Below are 19892 nucleotides of genomic sequence, written 5' to 3'. Positions count from 1 at the left end.
TCTTTCACTTTTTTTAAAGAGCTTTCAAGAATTGTAACACTCCCAAACTTAAATTATTCTTTTTTTTTTTATTTTCTTTTCAAATAGCAACTTCTCAATTATTTTACAGATACACCATGTTGTTTTTAGATTTTTCTCTTTTTTCTTTTCAATTTCTGTTTTCCTTATTTAAAAGTTGTTTAAAGCTTTTCTTTTCTTTGTTTTCAATGGAATTTTTTACATTATTTTTTTTCAAACTCCACCTTTTCCATCTAAATGTAACATAGCTTTCATTTTTTACTTTGATTGATCCATATACACATAAGGTAAGGTTAGAAGATAAAGATAATAAATCAAAGGTTGACTTTTTCATTTAGGTTAAAAATAAAGGAAGGCTATATATATTAGGTTCAAAAAGGGTGACTAAAGATAAACATATATAAAGTTAGCTTAATTTGCTTTGAAAATTGAAAAGAAACTTAAACAATCTTAAATTACAGTAAATAAAAGCTTAAGAACAATAAAAACTTAAAATACAAAAAATAGATAACAAACTATAGATTAGTCTTTTAACCTAACTATAATTTTTCCTAATGCCTAAGCTAGCTATTTATAAAAAAGAATACAAATAATCTTAAAGTTAGAAGGATAAGTAGATGGTCACTAGAGCTTTCTTTAAGAGAATATAATGTTTTGTAATTACTGTTAAGCACTTGGCAACTTCATTGAATAAAAACTCTAACTTAGACTAGGTTTTAGCACTTTTTAGGCCTTTCTTGAATTGGACTTGAATCTTCAAATCAATGGTCTATAGATTAAATTATTAGATCTTGGACTTACGCTCATAGATGAAGAGTTTTGGGAGAAGAGAAAAGCCAAATTCTAAGTTGTGTTCTCCTTAGGTATTACCCCTGTTTAGAGTGTTTTCTTATCTTTATGCAAATCTTACCCTTGATAGAATACTTATTTGCACTAAGATTTCCTAATCAACTTAGGAAAAATAACTATAATTAGGATAATCAAGTGCTTTTTTAGTCAATGTAGGAATTCCAAGTTAAAGTAAGAAAACCTTCTTAAAATAAAAAAAATAAGTTAATTATACTTTTCCAAGAATGGATAAAACTTTCAAGTCATCATGCCACATAATTTTTCAAGTCAACTCTCTTAGTCAATGAGAAAAGACTTGCTACCATGTCATTCATAAGTACTCCCATACATACACACCTACATAAAACACAATTGACTTGCATTTAACTTTAAATTATAAATCTATCCCTAATCATTGCCAAACATCTCTTACTAATTTTTGCATAAATTTTTAAAAATTTTCAATAGGATTCATCAATTCTAACTCCAAAAGATTTGACAAAGTAAATCTTGTAGAAATTCATCAATCTTACTTTAAAATTTCTAAGAATCAATAAGAACACATCAAAAATGATACAAGATTATTCCAAAGTTCTAAAAACCTATCAAGATGGAACAAGAATCTCCAAGATTCTTCAATATTCACCAAGATTCAATCTTTTCTTCAAGATTTCTTACAAAATAGCAAATTAAGCACATTAAGAATAAGAAAAAGTTTATTTACCAAAAATAAAGAAAAGTACCTTATTTAATCACTGAAAATAACTATTTTATAAAGTTATCAAGCTGAAGCCAACAATTTTTTTTTATGGCCATCTTTATAAAAAAAAAAGAAAAGAAAAGCCAAGAACACATCTTTAACCAAACAGCTATACTAACAACACAATCAAAACAAACATGAAACATATCTTCATTTCATTGATTAAAAAAAAAGTAATAGTTTACAAAATTATTACAAATTCCATCAAATGAAAGGAATTTTCCTTATATAACAATGAAATTACAAGGTTCAAGCTTATTCCTTAATAGGTTCTAAAGCCTAAAGTTAAAAAAAAAAAAAAAGAGCCATTAGAACAGTAAATATAAGAAAAATAATAACAAGATATATTTACTATAAATATGTATTTGTACCTTAGATAATAAAGTCTTTATGTAACCAAAAATAAGTAGCCTAATTTGTAAACATAACTCTATTAAAGGCATCTGAAGTATTTCAAGAACCTTGATTTTAATTAATAAAAACAATCGGGCAATAATCAGATAATAACTAAGTTGATGATTCCTTTAAAGATCATTAATAAAAAAGAATGTGCCATTTCACAAGACAAATAATCATTTGGCTAATAAAAATTGATAAAATTAAAAACTAAACCAATTTACGATAAAGGCAACGTTGATTATAATTAAGAAAAATGGATAAAATTTTAATTAGTAAAGGTAACCTATTACACTATTCAATAATACAAGTTTTATGGTTGAGATCATTAATAAAAAATCTCCACATTTCCTAATTATTGTTTAGGTAAAAAATCAACATGCTTGCATGTATCTATATACATTGCACATGTCAAGCTACATGAAATTAAAATAATTTTTCATAATGGTAATAGAAATTCCATTGTGCTTCATGTTTTTTTTTTCTTGTATTTGCTTCAATGTGATCTCCAAATTAATAAATAAAGGAACCATTATTTGATTGAATTTTTTCACATAAATATTTACAACATTCAATGAATTACCTATTCTATACACAAAAGCCTTAATATTTCATTATCATTTTTTTGAATTGATAAAAATGAACACCTATTTAAGCATAAACCAAAAGAAAACCTAAAAAAGTGAATGTTGTGGACAAAAAAATATAAAAGAAAACAAAACACAAAACTTAATTCCTTCATTTCCTTTCTCTATAAAGGTAATAACCATAATGTCATAGTATATAACTGTCTATGTAGAACCTACATCAAACGTCTTTCTATGAACAAAATAAGAAGTGTCTAATCTATTAGCTTGCATAAATACTTGAAGTAATGCATAGTAAATTGCTCTAGATGACTTGTAGTTAAAATCCTTAAATCTACCTAATTCACCCAAAATCATGTTCAACTTATTTTTGCAATATTTTTTAATCAATAAATTAAGCAACTTTTTTAGCACTTATAATCATTCTTAATTTCCAACAAATTTTTTAATAAATCATTATTATTACTAGATACTAATAAATCAAATAATGAATTAAACATAAGAGTAGTATGTATATACTCAATTTACCTCTATTTTTAAATAAAAAATTTAACACGTAATTCAGGTTTTAGTTTAACCAAGTTCAAAATTTCAATAATGAACTTTTCATTCAATTTTTCTCTAAATTCCCTAAGAAAATTTTGAGTTTTGTCCCCAAACTATCCTTTGTCGCTCAAAATGACATTTGCAATTAAAGTAACATTGTTTGTAATTTTGCCAACATCAAGTTTTTATTGTGAAGAAAGCATTAAATCAACCTTTATAAAAGGTAAAGTCTTTGGGTTGAAATGGGCTCAACATCATCTAAATCGATTAGGTCATTGAAATTGTCAGAGGAAGAAGTGACAATGAATTAGGAGCTTGGGGAAAAAAAGATTTGGCCTAGAAGTTGGGGGATTTTAAAAGAAAAAAAAGTGATTGTGAGCAAGAAAAAAAATGCGCAACAATTTTTTTCTTATTGGCTTGTTTTTTTTATTCTATCTAATTTTTTAAATTTAAAAGCAAAAAAATATATAGAGGACAAAAATAAAACATGCAACTCAAGAAAGCCTCGTTACTTTAAGTATATAGTAAAATTACTTTAAAATTTTATCCTTAGGAATCAAAAAATAAAATGCAAATATAACCTATTTTGTCTTCATTAAACAATTCATAAAGCAATTTGTTTAAAAAAGAACTAGAATAAAGAGAAAATGGGTGAAAAAGTAAAGGCCAAATAATAAGAAACACTAGTTGGAAGGAATATGCCAAGTCACACCATGGTAGAGGTGGCAAATGGAAAGGATCACTTAGGATAGAGGTGCAGGAATAGATGGCTTGCACTTGAGGTTTTGCTGAGAGCACCTTAGAGAAGAGGGATGTCAAGCTGGAAGGGGAATGGAAGCATTAGAGAGGGGTGCATAGGTTTTTTAGGAGAAAGGGTTGGGAAAAGAAAAGCAAAAAAGGTTTAGGAGAGAAAAAAATGTTGAGAAAAAAGAAAAAAATATGGAAGAAGATATTTAAAAGTTTAAGTTTTAGCAAAGGAAATTAACAAAGGAATTTTCCATTCCCAATTGAGTTTTTATAAAATAAAATAAAATAAAGTAACTGAACCTTAGTGACAATAATTTCCATCATAATTGATAACATTACCGATGGAATTTCATCAATAATATCGTTGATAATAACGGTGTGATACAAGTTTTTTGGCACTAAACATAATTGACAAAATTAGTAAGGGAAACTACTTCCTTCATTACCAAAAAAGTGAGTGACAAAAGTCTATCGATAATACCTAAAAATTCGTTGATAAAAATTCTTTTTAAAGATGTAAATTTTATCATTAAAGACCTATTTTTTTTATAGTTTCCTTGCATCTTCTCCAATATCTTTGATTTTCACTATTTTTTTTTTGTTTCCTTTGTTAAAATTGTATTCAATTTTTTATTTTTTACATTCATGATCAGAGAAGAATTTTTTTATCACATATGTAGCATAGATTCTATGTTCTTCTTTACTCTATAATGATATGTTATTGAGTTAATGATAAGGTGTTGTTAGCATTTTTTTTTTTTTGTATCTAGTTCCAATGACTATAGGGAGTTTTAGAAAGCTGATTTTATGTTTGGTGAAAGTTTTAATTTGATAAGTGTTTCGTGTTTCTTGTTCTCTAATTTCAAAGATAATTTGTCACTTACCTTGCTTATAGGCTACAGCTAAAGTGGATGGCTCATTTGCTTTCATTCTAAATTTAAGATCTTCTTTCAAATCACTCACAAAACTAGAAACAAAATAACATTCAACTAAGTGTTGGTCTAAATTATATAAGATTTAAGCTCTTTAAATCTCTTTTAGTAGTCCTTTACAATAGATTTTAATTCAATTTATTTAATTCTTTAATGACATCTAAACAAGTTTTGTCACTAAACCTTTGGCATAAATCAGTGGCAAATTCTTACTAAGTAAGCCTAGGTTTCTACATTACGTATCAATCAAACTAGACCTCTGCCTTACCAACAAAATAAGGTGAATTGGGTGAATAGGTAATTAATAAGGAAAAGATGAATAAGGGAGAAAGAAGAAAGAAAAAAAAAAGTAAAATTTTGAAAAAGTCCTTTTTGTTCTTTTTTTTTTTTTTTTTGCCATGTTAGCTTTTTGTGATTTATAATTGCAATTTATTTTTATTTTAAAAGTAATTTTTATGAATTTTATTTAATAAATAACATTAAATATAAATTAACTTAAAAATAAAAATCTTTAATAGATAAAAATAATGCATAATACAACAAATTCTTTATAATCAATCCAATTGATCATAGAGTAAATGCTAACACACATGTAGCAACACTTGTCTAGCACTGATTAGCATACCAATACGCCCCCACAAATCTCACTAGGAGGCACACCAATACATCCGCTCAAAGCACTAAGATAGTGTTTAGTATAGGATGATCACTCCAAAAATCATGGTGATTTATACATAATGATTAAATCATTGTATTTGATAAGCACTTGATGATCCTATGCCGATGATCTTGGATTATTGAGATTGATTAGACTACTACCTTAGATGATGATATAATTCTCAAACAAAAAAGTAGGAAACTTTTATCATCAAGGTAAAGTGATATGTAAAATTAACAATAGTCAATTTTACTCATTTAATATGTAAATTAAAAAATTGTTACATCTTAAAATTGTAATTATTTTATATTATAAATTTTTATATTTTCAAATTAATATTCATTGTAATAAGTTCAAAATTAATTTGTATATTTTTTATTTTTTACTATTTTATATATAATATGATTTTTTATTTCAAATATTTTTTACATAATTTAATCAATTTAATTTATATTATAAAAATTAATTTATCTATCAATAAATATATTTACTAATTTAATAATTTAATTATATTTTATTATAAAATAAATAAATATTACTAATATTTATAAATTATTATTTTCAAGCGAACTTAAAATTATTAATTTATATAATTATTATGATATGTCTAATTATTTTTGTATTTTTAAATAAAATAATATTTGATTTTTAGTAATACTAAATATAGCGATATTTAATTCTTAAAAATTAATCATTATTAACCAGATAAAATGATTTTAAATTATGAGTGTTAAAAATATTTTGATAAAAAATTATCCTGATAATTATATTCTTATAATGATTTTTCAAAAAAATACTAAACACCACATATGAATTCAAGTTTTGATATCAACTATCGCAAATCCATATTTTCAATCTGAAAAAAAAAAAAAATGCCTATTAGCGGGACGAAAATCTTGACTAATAAACTTAAAATCTATTCATCTTTTTTCTAATGCAACATTCGAAAAAGGGAACATGAGGCGACGGGCTATCTCCGTCATTCTTTTTGTGAATGGTGTAGCATGATTATATCACTCCCCAATTTTATTTTCAATCCACATTTGCAACATTATTTTTATGTTGTAAAAACTGCTACGTAATTACCTAACAGCGCATGATTTGGTTTGAGGAATAAAATAGAAGGGCGAATGAGATAAGTTTGTCTGGAAACAAAATAGATGAATAGAATATATATTATAAAATTTGGTTCAATTGAATGGAATAAAAAATTTAATATTAATATGCTTAGTTAGATCATGAAATATGGATAGGATAAGCTTAAAAAACTAAACTAAAATATTTTATTTTTGACATAAAAAAATAAAAAATTTAAAATTCTTAATCAAATATTTTTTAGTTTAGATGAAATATTCTTTTTCATCCACAGGTGTTTAGAATTGTATTAAAAACATAATAAGATTGTAAAATTCTATCAAACAAAAGTAGAATGACAAATGTGAAGCTCCCAATCTAATGGAGTGATAAATTTGACCCTTAACTCAAAACAAATTTAAATGTTGAGTCATTTTAAATTAATTTTTAAATTATTTTACTCTGAATTAGTTTGAATTATTTTTATATTTGCATTGGGAGTAAATGAATTAAATATAAATTAATTTTATTATATTTATAATCTGTTAATTTAATTAACAAATCTTGAAATATTATTTATGATTATTAGTTAAATTTAATAAATAAAAATTAAACTTTTTAACAAATTATTTACTAAACATTTTGTTTAGTTATATTCTTATATGTAAATAAACTAAAATTAAATTTATTATATTTTATTATATGAACAAATTTAATTTATAATATGAATAGATTTTATTATAATTATAAGTTATTAATTTAATTAATGAATTTTAAAATATTATTTATAATCATTTATTATATTTAATAAATAAATAAAAATTAAATTTACCCACAAATTATTTTCCGAACATTTTATTTACATCCCTATTCAAATCTGTTCAATTGCCTCCTCTCTACCTTCTACCCGAATTAATCACAAAAGAAAAACAAAGCTGCATCCAATAAAAAAAAAAAAAAACTGCCATCGCCACTGGTCAAAGCATCGCGTTTGTTTGTCCTTGCAAATACGAAAACCACGTTTTTTCTTTTCACTTTTTAGTTGTGTGAAATGTAAAGACCTCTTCAACCAAACATTTAACAAAGTCAAATTTTTAGCATGCAATTGAAAAGCATGTTTTTTATTTTTTAATATTAAAAGTTATGAAATTTAATTTTATAAAAAAATTTTAAATTTAATATTACATATATTAAAATTAATTTTTTTAATTTCATGAAAATCAATATGATTCAAATAATTTGAAATGAAAGTAGTATAAAAAATATTAAATATTTAATTAATTAAAAATAAAACAAACAAACATAGAAATAGTAGCAAAGAAAAAGATCAAGGGAGAAAAGAAAATTAAACATGAATATTAAAAGGAAGCAAAAGTCACAGGTTTTGTACTTAAAACATTTGGACAAGAACAGAAAGAAAAACAGTGATAGTGCTGGCACCTACCAAAAACATCAGACAAATAAAAAACACAGGCAACATTTTTGTGAAAAAAGAAAAGAAGGTAAAACCACACACAAAATAAGGACAAAAAAAAGTTATATTCCATTTATAGGCCGTTATTTATCCTTTATTATTATTATTTTTTTCAATAAAAACGCAAAGGCGAAGCTTTTATCTCAAACCTCAACCAACCCCATAATATCATCATCTTTCTCATAACAAGATTCCCCAGAGACAAGAGTAAAACCAGAAACAAAAAAAAAAAAAAAGGAAAGGATCCACGTCAGCTTTCCCATGGATTCAACCAAAGCTCAACGTCGACTTTACACCATTCACGGCCACCTTGTCTCCGACGTTGCCTCTGCCTATTCTCATTCCGACCTCCGTGCTAGCCCTACTGCCTGTGAGTTCGTCTCTGGTACGTGTGTGTGTGTGTGTGTGTATGGTTGAGAAGAACAATGATATATATGCTTGGTCGGTTTGTTTTGTTTTTAATCCTGTTTTCTTCTTATGGGTTCATGGCCCTTTGCTGAAAAAAGTAGATGCTTTTTGTTAGTACTATAAATCATAAATGTATATTTTTGGTCTGGCTTTTGGTTTTGAATGATTGTTCTTTAAATTTTGTATGTAATTTTTTTTTCTTTCTTTTTGGTCTTTCTTATTCTGATGCGGAAAGTGGAAAAAATTCTTACTTTTTTTGACCCCGGAATTATTCATAGGAAGCATAAAGTTGATTGTTAAAGTAAGATTTTTTGGTAATAGGATTATGAGTGTCATTCAGACAGATAGAAAAGATTTGCTCTTTGATTGTTTTCTAGTGTCATTTTCCATCAACACAGTCAATGGACGATGGGTTGGTTTGCTGATATTAGAAGTAATGGACAAGTTTTTTATGGCTCCCAAGAAGCACTTTTAGTCGAATTTAATATGTGTCAGTGATATTTGATAGAAATGTTGTAATATTGGTTCATGGGAAAGAGTAATGTCATTGGACAGAAATGTGGTAATATTGGTTAAAAAAGGATGTTGCCCAACTTTATAATACGTTGATATTTAATATTATCGGGAGGCTTCTGGTTCTGGTTTTCCCTTTGGGAGCTAGAAGCATTGTCTCCACAGAATTGAGAATGAGCATTTTTTTAAGATTTTTTTTTTTTTATATAATTTAACTCATATCCTGAGAGCTGGTTGTGATGCCCGGTTGAAATGTGTTGAGTTGGGTGAAGATGAAAAAGAAAAAAAAAAAAAAGATGAAATGGACTTTGTTAGAGGAATATATTCTAGAGAATGGGTTTATGTTATGTCAATGTGGCTGCAGACCCAAAAAATGTATTTCACACTACACAAGCTTTTGTAATAGTGTTTTTTGTTTTTTTCTTCATTTAGATGGTGTCTGACATGAATTCATTGTTCTATATCAGTCATAGGGGTGATAATAATTGCTTTGAAGGTTTAGTTCCTTTATAACATGTTCCAATGTAGTCTGAATAGTAGTCGTTAGATAGAGAAGATGTCAAGCAATCAATTTTGGAATTTGCCTATTAGTTAGTCTCTTGTAAATCTGCAATTTATTGTGTTAAGTGAGAGTAGAAAATTATGGACTATGCCTGGAGGGTGTCAAGATGCTGAGGCGTATCTCCTTTGTTTTAGTTGTGAGCAGGACCTATGGGCCTGGCTGGCATGTTTGTGAGTTGTAGGTGAGGTCGACTGGATGTTTGTTAAATAGCTAAGAAAAAAAATTGTTGTACTGGTCTCTTTGTTGAACTATCGCTATAGGGTAAAAGAATGATTTGAGTTTGAATTGCATGGATTGTAGGAAGTGGCCATCTATTTTATGATAGACGAAGAGACGTTAGCGCTGATAGCCAATTTATCCATTATGATAAATAATACGGATTTAGTTTCTATCTGATTTACCTATTAGAAGCTGACATATATTGCTAATTTATCTGTTTTTATTATCTGTTGATATTGATTTTTGAGCAGAACAGGGTTATAGTGTTGTGCTGCCAGAGAAATTGCAGACAGGAAAATGGAATGTATACAGGTAAGACTCTGCAACTATCCTTTGTATTATTTGTTCTGCATTGTCCCTTCTCTGTTCAGCTGTTGTCAATATTTATTTTAGTTTTATTCCTTATGGTAGATCTGCTCGCTCTCCATTGAAGCTTGTGACGAGATTTCCTGATCATCCTGATATCAGTACATTGCACGAAAATTTTGTGTAAGCATCTTCTTCTTTTTTTTTTTTTTTTTTTCTGTCCGAATCACGTTTAAATTTGTGTGTGTGGCTGTCATGCATTACAAGAAAGCTTTATCATCTATTTCATGTTGAAGTACTTGAAATGGTTTCTTCACTTTTCATTATTTCTTTATTTGCTTTTTATTCAGATATGCGGTTGATACCTTCCAAGATTACAAATATCTTGGTACAAGAATTCGAGTTGACGGAACTGTTGGAGAGTAAGTTTCCTTTTGACAAAATGGAGGTCACAGTTTGTTGTCAAAGTTCCTTCATTCATTTACTTTCATTTTTTATTCATCAAGGTACAAGTGGATGACATATGGAGAAGCTGGTGCAGCTCGGGCAGCCATAGGTTCTGGCCTAATATATCATGGAATACCAAAGGTAAGCATTTCAGCGGTAATTATATGTTTGATATTAGGCGCTGCAGAACTTTTGTCTGCAATAAGTTTATTGCCTGGTGAACATATGTGCATTACATAACATGCCCGGTTTAAATTAATAGATTATTCCTCATGTAGCATGTGGTTCTACTGCTTCTATTATGCCAGGGCTCTTGTGTTGGAATATATTTCATCAATAGACCAGAGTGGCTCATTGTAGATCATGCCTGCTCAGCATATTCCCTTGTATCAGTTCCTTTATATGACACTCTAGGTTTGCCACTGGCCAAATTATCTCCTTTTTAATTGAATGTTTGTTCATCTTGGCCTATTGTTAAGATGCTTAATGGAAAATTTTGTTTCTCTGCAGGTCCAGATGCTGTCAAGTACATTGTAAATCATGCAGATGTGAAAGCCATATTTTGCGTGCCTCAAACATTGAATTCTGTAAGCCTAGTCTGTGCTCCTTTTCAGGCTACACATAAGTAGAAGATGGCTATTTGATCTGGAAAAAATAATCTTGAAAGAATTAATTTTTTTCTGCAACTATATTCTTTATATGCTAGGAATGAGATCTCTTCCAGTTTCTAATTGCTTCCTAAAATTGGATTGTGGCTCTGATGGATAGGGTGAGAGATTTAAATAGGGCTTAAATATATAAATATATATATATATATATATCTCTATAGATTACCCAGAGCATCCAGTGGCCGTTTCGAGAAAGGATAATGGTTTTTGACTTTCACAATGTCGATAGAATAAAGCTGTCTTCCACTTCTTGGCCTAATGGCAAAGAAGCCTTAAGAAAGATATTAAAGCTTGGTTTCGAACCAAGCCACCCCCTTCCCATTGCCCTCCTTTGAAAAAAAAAAAAAAAACTATTTTTAATGCGTGCTCTCAGAAGGTGTTAGGAAAATGCATGAAAAATGTTGCTTATTATTCTAAGGTCTAAACTCTAGAATTACTTGCTTCATGAATTGAAGGGAGATTTTTCTTCAAAAGTTACAATGAACGTGTTTGTTACAAGTCAAAGTCAATTTCTTGACAACCATCGAAATGTCATTAACTGCTACACCATTATGTAAGCATGGCACTGCCGTTTAGCTTTATGCGGCGTAAGGGTTTTGTATGGGGTTGTCTTCTCTGTTAAATCATTGTTTATTAGTGTCTTTCTTCCTCCTCTTGATCACTTCCTTCATGTCTGTCCTTAACTGGAGTGAGATCTGTCTCTTCTGGCTATGAACCATGAATGCATTGGTGCCTTGGTAGCCAATTTTTTGACCAATATGGGCCATTGGTTTCTTTCTTGGATGCAAGAACAATGATTTCATAGACATGCTTGAGTAATTTTCTTGTACACAGCTGTTTTCAGCATTTTTAGGTCTCAAGTCTTTTTGTTTCCCTTTTTAAGGATATCTTACTGCTTCTAGATTATTTCTTTGGAATATTTGCATTATTTGTTCTTCCTTCTTACTTCTTTCCTGGGCATGTAATTTGGATGGTTGGAAGTAGACTCTGGAATTTAAATCCCATTCTTCTGTAAATCATAAATCCCTTTTTCTACGTCCCTCAATTGGTCGTAAGTACTTATTCTCTTTTCCTCTAAATGGTGTTTAAAATGAGTGAAAGAAATAGCCAATATTTTGCATGAGCCCTCAAATTTTACTTGTATTTTACTTCATTGACTAATTAATTTTGTACTTGACACATTTTTTGTATTCTAGTCCATAATACTTTGAGGATTCTGAATTTGTTTCACAAGATTTATTCATCTTTCCACTTGGAATTTGCAGTTGCTGAGGTTTCTGTCCGAGATTCCATCCGTTTGTTTGGTTGTGGTATAAACCTGCCTGATCTTTCTTGCCAAACCTTTCAAACCTTCTTGCTGAGTTTTTGAACAAGAGAAAAAAGTACATACTGATTTTCCATTTTCTCAGGAGTATAATTATTTGCTTCTCTACTCTGTAGGTGGTTGGAGGATTTGACAATGAAGTGCCTTCACTGCCATCGTCAACTGGCATTCTAGTCGTGACATATTCAAAATTATTGAGTCAGGTAATTAGAAATCCCTTTTATCTACATCACAGTAGCAGCTTATAGTGACATCATCTTGGTAACTTTAGAATCAATAATATTAATGATTTGATCTTGTATAACCTTTTAAAGTTTATTATTTCAGATTGCCCAAATGGTTAAAACAAGAGCAAGCATGCATTTAGTTTTCCAAATTTGGCTTGCGTTTTTTCTTCTGTATATGTTTTGGTATTTGGATATCTTTTCTTCTTATTTGACTTTCAAGGTATCTCTCAAGATATCTTTTCCATAGCAATAATGTCATTGTTTCTTAATAAATTGATTTGGACCGTACACAGGTAATAATCTATGTTAGTTGCGTTTAAGTGGCTTTTTTCTATTGTACATGATCAATCTATCATTTAATCTCTAATCTTGGCAACTTCTTAGAGGCCATGCTCTAAGTAAGGAGGCTTGTCCTTATCTTCATTGTTGCTTTTTCTGGTTTTGGTGGCCCAGAAACTCAGGGTTGATAATGTTTTTACGGTAATTCAGAAACTTATTTCTGCAAACATCCACAACCCAACACACAATTGTGCCTAAAATGCCTTTGGTTGCATGCCTAATATGTTATCAGTAGACGTATTCCTCCTGATTTTGGTGTCTATAGATAAGCTCTCGGCTTCATTTCTGATGCTGTGTTTTTATTTTATTTGTTTATTCGATTGGAGTCTGGCTTCAAGGTTATCTGATAATATGCAATATTATAATGTTGCTCTATCGTTGTGTGGTATAATTGTTTCTCATGCGAATGGTTCCTACAGGGCCGCAGTAACCTTCGGCCTTTTTGCCCACCTAAACCAGATGATGTTGCAACCATTTGCTACACTAGTGGTACAACTGGAACACCAAAGGTATAGCTTAGTCCTAGGGATTTTAACTGATCTGAATAACCATATTAGGTAAATGAAGGTTGTTTTATTCGCCTACTTATTCTTCATAAATTTTGGCCAGGGAGTTCTGTTGACCCATGGAAACTTGATTGCAAGTGTTGCTGGATTCAGTATTACTACAAAATTTAACCCCACTGACGTGTAAGTTCTATTGGTGTTAAACAAATACAAATCATAATATATTTTGGTTAGTATTTATGGATGAATCTACTGGTATTTACATACACTTTCTTGCTGAAATATTTGTCCTTTCTTCAGTTTCATATCGTATCTTCCTTTGGCACACATTTACGAACGAGCTATGCAGATCTCTTTATTGTATTTTGGAGTTGCAGTTGGATTCTACCAGGGGGTATGAGAGTAAACCTAAACCCCTTCTGCTCTCATATATGATCTTTGATTGGTTCAATGTTTTTCCTTTAAACTGGAATAATTTATTTAATTCATCTGGTCCACATTCTGACTGCATTTGTGAAATTGCTGATTGAATGAAATCATGTGATTCTTGTTTAAAACAAATTCAACAAGCAAAAAGTTTTGACTGTCGAATGTCTAGGTTTGCATCTTTATTTTTGTGAATCCTACTCTTTAGTGGTCATTGGATTTGATTTGCAAAATGATCTTTGGTTTTTATTTTGTCCTTTTTGGAATTTTTAGATGGATAAAGGTTACCTTCTAAGTAAAAGCTAACTAGTGTAGCTCAATGTAGTGAAGCTCTTTTCTTCTTTCTTTTGTTAATAGTAGTCAGATTGTTTTCAAATCCATATAAATTATAATTTCTCTAATTTATCTAAGAACTCGTCCATATTCTTGAAGCTGCAGTCTCACCTCTTGATACTATGTATGCTCTGTAGATGTGAAAAATTCTCTTTCGTTCTTGAGATGAAGCCTTTAATGCTGGTTCTTGATCTTTGCATGTAGGATAACATGAAATTAATGGATGACATGGTTGCTCTACGACCCACTTTATTCTGCAGCGTCCCTAGACAGTATAACAGAATTTATGCAGGGTACTACTCTGATTAGTTGATTGTGACTGATATGTTAATTGAATCATTTTATCAAACTCTTCCTTTGTGCAGTATTGTGAATGCTGTAAAGTCATCTGGTCCCCTAAAGGAGAGACTTTTTAATGCTGCCTACAATTCTAAGAAGCAAGCAATAATGAATGGTAAAGACTTACTTCACTAGATTTGTGTTTCCTTTTTTTGTCCCTGGCTGAAGGTTAGTGGTGAATGTCCTTTGTCTTATATTATGACTGTAGTTGCTTAAACTCTAGTCTATTTAAACATAGATGTACTTATTATGGTTATGGATTTGAGTTACGAAACTACTTAATAATAAACCGTAATAAAATCTTTATTTGTTAATTGATCAACTTGTCAATACCGTTGCATTTATGTATTAATTATATTTATATATGTAAAGTTGTGTGGAGTTGCAGTCCGTTTTGTATGGCCGATGGTGACCCGGAAAATAATGCCATGGAAAGATTAACTCTTAAGACTGATTCTTTAGTTAATTATGGTTGTGATCAATAATTCAGCATAAAGGTTTGCAGGTTTACAGTTTACTGTCCTTTCGACTGTTTAATTTTACCTTAAGAAGCCTGAAGATTAACTGGTTATCACTCAACCAATTCAGCAACCCAAATGATTTGGAAATTTTCAGAAAATCCAATCACTTCATAAATTCTGCTACAGTCCTCCTCCCTCTACCCTCTTGTATGCTTAGAAAGTGTACTATAGCATCCAAATAGTATCTATTTTTTTGTGCATTTTGTTTAACCAATGTGTAATAGAAATTATTAGCTCATTTTTTAAGAACTAAAGTAACCCTGCCAGACTGACATCTGATGTCAGGCGTACCAAAAGGATTGTTTTCTTTTAGTTATTGTTTTTACTTTATCTATTTAGTGAATTCCTAACACTACGGCCATTGGGACTAACTCAACTGTACATACATATATTTACACTTACGTACACCCACTTATATATTATAAAAGAATATGTCCCATTTCACCACTTTACAGCATTCATATGTATTGATTATGTGTATCATCTTCCATAAGGAAAGAGTCCTTCTCCTATGTGGGATAGACTGGTGTTCAACAAAATAAAAGCCAAACTTGGAGGACGTGTTCGTTTTATGGGTTCAGGTGCTGCACCCTTGCCTCCCGATGTCTCGGACTTCTTGAAGATGTAAGTTAACTAGTTTTAGCATGTTGAATGCTCATGAAAAAGTTGTTCGTATCTCCTAACTCTCTAACCAATATTTCTGTCTTGAATCTGCAGCTGCTTCGATTGTCCAGTAGTTGAAGGTTATGGAATGACCGAGACTTCATGTGTCGTAAGCTGTATGGATGAGAGTGACATTCTTTCTGGCCATGTAGGCTCTCCTAGTCCAGCTTGTGGTGAGTTATTACAGTTTTAATCTAACATACTATAAAACAGTGGCACTTTGGCTTTATTTGTGATGTTTCCTTTTAGTTTTTTGCATTAAATTCATAAATTATCCTTCCTATTTCAGAAATAAAGCTTGTGGATGTCCCAGAAATGAACTACACATCAGATGACCTGCCCTATCCTCGTGGAGAAATCTGTGTTAGGGGTCCAATTGTTTTCCAAGGATATTTCAAAGATGAAGTGCAGACGTACGCTCCTGACATGCAACCCATCTTTGTCTTCTTGAAACTTTCATATGCTAAAGATTGAATGTGTCTGAAATGTAAAAAATGGACAGGAGAGAAGTACTTGATGAAGATGGATGGCTTCATACAGGAGATATAGGGCTATGGTTAACTGGAGGTCGTCTAAAGATTATTGATAGGTAATGTCATAAATCGTACGTGCTTATTAATTAAATGTTAAAACCTCTCTAGGATCTAATGGACAGCATGTTTATATCCTTGTTTTACATATGGTGCATATAACTCCAACAGTAAATGTTGTATTAAGGACAGAAATCATGATTGTCACCTAAAATTGTTAACCATTTTTTGTCATTTGTATCCTTTTCCTCACTTTCTGGAGTACTTTGGTGCTATATTCAAATAACTGCTACCTGAATTAAATTGTCGATGGACGTGTGTCTGTGTTTCTGGGACATTTATATCTCTAGATATTGACTGGAAATGTGTATTGGTACAGGAAGAAGAACATTTTTAAGCTGGCTCAGGGAGAGTACATAGCTCCAGAAAAAATTGAAAATGTATATGCTAAATGCAAATTTATCGCCCAGTGTTTTATATATGGTAAGACAATAAGGTTTGATGATTTCCTGCTCTCCTTACTCTTCTGATACGACACTTAATTGTTTTGCTTGGTAGGTGACAGCCTGAATTCTTCATTGGTAGCTGTTGTCTCTGTGGACCAAGATGTTTTGAAAGCATGGGCTGCTTCTGAAGGCATTAAGGTGATCTATATTTTGTTTTTGGGATAATGCTATGAATGGCCCTCGAAATTATAGTGAAATGTTTAATGTGATATTTAAATTTTAAAAATCTCTAATATGATATCTAAACTATAAATTTGATAATTAATTTAGTACTTGAAGTATTATTTGTTCGTCACTTATCATCATTTATAGCTAACCACATTAAAGATGAATATCAAATTATAAATTTTTAAAATTTAAGTATTACGTTAGTTCAAAGGCCATTCATAGTATTAATCCTTTGGTTTTTTTATGTTGCAGCAAAATCAAGGATAATCTTTGATATGGTCATATTCTTGTTCTCCGGAACTTTATTTATATTGTCTTCTCCCATTTGGTGTAATGTCTATGGATACCAACTATATCGATTAATCACATGCAAATTGTTATTTGGCGATGATTGACTGCAGTTCAAAGAATTAGGACAATTGTGCAATGACCCAAGAGCAAGGGCTGCTGTCCTGGCTGAGATGGATGCTGTTGGAAGAGAAGCTCAGGCAATGCTGCTTGATGAACTCACTGTTTTGTCCAGTTATTTAAATTGCACTTTGAATTTTTCATTTCCTTCTTCGCTGGGCCTTAAATTTTGGATTGATTGATTTTGGAACAGCTGAGAGGCTTCGAATTTGCAAAAGCTGTGGCTTTAGTTCTTGAACCATTCACGGTGGAAAACGGTTTGCTTACTCCCACATTTAAGGCAAGTGGCTATACTGTTGTGTGTGTGTGTGTGTGTGTAAACCTTGGAGCAAAAAACAAAAAGGAAAATAAAGTTAACATGACAAATTCTCATCTCTTTTCTTCTTTGTTGCCAGATTAAGAGACCTCAAGCAAGGGAATATTTTGCAAAAGCAATTTCAAACATGTGTGCAGAGCTTGCTACATCTGATCCCTCTCCTCGTATCTAAGTGCGATATCAATGCAATGAAAGCAAATATAGAATCCATGACCAAGCACTCCAATGCAGAGGCAGACTAATTTTTTTTTCCCTTCTTAGCAATAGAGAGGCGGACTAGTCATACAGATTTTAACACATGCTTGCCAAATGATTCATTTATCCTTGAACCTTAAAAACATGCTTGGGAAGTTTTTATTCCATCAAGAAGAATAAAAAATAAAAAGAAAAAAAGGATGTTTGTGGCATTCTCATACACATGAAGCGAGATGTACAAGAAGACTCTGTTGAGGAGCAAAGGATTCTACATTCTCAATAGTCAAGGATGCGAATGTGATTTATATAAGTAAGGGTTCAACATTTTCTTATTGAGATAATTCTTTTCTAAAAACAAAATCGTGAAGAAAAGCTGTGGTTTTAGGCTTTCAAAGCGATATGTGGAACAATATCACAAAGTCAAAAATAGCAAGGAAACCAAATACCATGTGGTCTTCACCTGCAGGTTAAGTCCATCCACACTTTTGTATTTGGGGCATATTAGTTAAATTTTGGAATATTAATGCCTCCGTTTTTTTTTTTTTTAAATTTCCTAAAGCTTAATATATGTTTTTTGTTTTTTGTTTTTAAATTTAAATTTGTTTATTTTGTTATATGTTTTATATATGCTTAAGATTAATTTAGCTAAATATCATTTGTAATTATAATAAAAAAATTATATTTCAAATATTAAATATTTTGAACTATTTTTATAATTTTAATATTTAAAATTCTAATTATTATTTTAATATAAAATAATATGCATAATTTTTATTGAATAAAATTTTTAAAATTTTATTTGATAAAAAAAAATTGAAGTAAATTATACTTAATTATTAACTCAAAAATATCCAGAAATTTACTAAAAATTTTATTATATATAAATTGTAATTTAACTAATTTTAAATTCATGCTATGCACATGTAAGCAAATTAATTATAATTTTTTGTTTCATATAATATTATATAAAAATTAAATATTTTTATTTAAAAAATAAAGTTATTCGTGATAACATATAATGGAAAGTACTACATTCATCCTATCACTTTTCTTCCAAAAAATTTTGCCACTCATGTAATAATAGATTGCTTTTAATGGTAACATCTCATTTATAAAAATATAAATCAATTGACTTACCCCAAGAAGAAATTAAACATGAAAATTAATATTAACACCGAATTTAGGAGTAAATTGTTCATAATTTTTTTTCTAACAAAGAAGTTGCCTCAATCAAAGTAAAATAATATTACATAATTGTTTCTTTTCTAATAAATAAGGAAACTTAAGAAATCACACCCTAAACTTGCAATTTTGATTATTGTTTATGTGCTACCAATTTAATTGCCAAAAGTAATATAAGTGGGCCTTGAAAATAATATATATATATATATATGTACTAGGTAACAAACTACGGTATATAATTTTTTTTATGTAATATTAAAAATTTATGTTAAAAGATAAAGTAAACATATTGAGTAAACATTGTATGAATATATTTATGTAGATTAAAGTTGTTTGAACACTTAAACACTAAAATTTAACAAGCTTTAATATAATAGAGATAAATAATAAAGTCTATCTTATAAAGAATTTAGGTATGTGAATTGGCTTGATGGTTGTGAAGATTTTCCCCTTCTAGAAAATAAATAGAAAAAATTGCTATAATCAATTGAAATTAAGTTGTTTGAATGTATTGAACATGTGATGTAAATTATGTATTTAATAGTAGTATGTAAGTAACATGGTGTTACTTTTCATTTAATCTTTATTTAAAGGTAGGTTTCCTGCCTTTCCTATTTAACAAAAGATTAAAGAAAATTATAGTGTTTAAAAGTTTCTTTATAATAAAATGTTCTAATAGTAGCATACTTTCTTCTCGGTTTCTTAGTTGGTGATTCCTCATCAAACAAATCTGTTAGAAAGGTAGTATTTGTAAGTGAATTAGGTG

At 29.6% G+C, this 19892-nt stretch overlaps 1 protein-coding gene across 2 annotated transcripts; it reads left to right on the top strand.

Moving 5' to 3' along the window:
* The first annotated feature begins 8136 nt into the window (after window positions 1-8136).
* Window positions 8137-18164, top strand: LOC111280201 (long chain acyl-CoA synthetase 6, peroxisomal-like). 2 transcript variants are annotated; one of them, XR_016334729.1, is made up of 23 exons: window positions 8137-8405; window positions 9974-10034; window positions 10134-10211; window positions 10379-10450; window positions 10535-10616; window positions 10784-10889; window positions 10986-11062; window positions 12409-12453; window positions 12584-12670; window positions 13453-13542; window positions 13643-13722; window positions 13840-13933; window positions 14503-14591; window positions 14664-14752; window positions 15653-15782; window positions 15876-15994; window positions 16111-16234; window positions 16324-16410; window positions 16731-16834; window positions 16910-16995; window positions 17278-17303; window positions 17427-17513; window positions 17627-17676. XR_016334729.1 is itself a non-coding variant. In XM_022867395.2 (23 exons), exons 1-23 carry the CDS (start codon window positions 8282-8284, stop codon window positions 17919-17921), a joined length of 2091 nt encoding a protein of 696 aa, XP_022723130.2. In that variant the 5' UTR covers window positions 8142-8281; the 3' UTR covers window positions 17922-18164. The 2 variants fall into 2 exon arrangements, 1 of the variants encoding a protein (XP_022723130.2); XM_022867395.2 differs by lacking the exon at window positions 17278-17303 and adding an exon at window positions 17829-18164 and having other exon boundaries at window positions 8142-8405; window positions 17627-17713.
* The last annotated feature ends 1728 nt before the right edge of the window (window positions 18165-19892 follow it).

The sequence above is a fragment of the Durio zibethinus genome, chromosome 27 (genome assembly GCF_047325235.1).
Source record: "Durio zibethinus cultivar Kanyao isolate XHJ-2024 chromosome 27, ASM4732523v1, whole genome shotgun sequence".
NCBI classification, from domain to species: Eukaryota; Viridiplantae; Streptophyta; class Magnoliopsida; order Malvales; family Malvaceae; genus Durio; species Durio zibethinus.
Note: the sequence above shows the minus strand (reverse complement) of the source record. Positions and strands in the feature narration are given on the sequence as shown.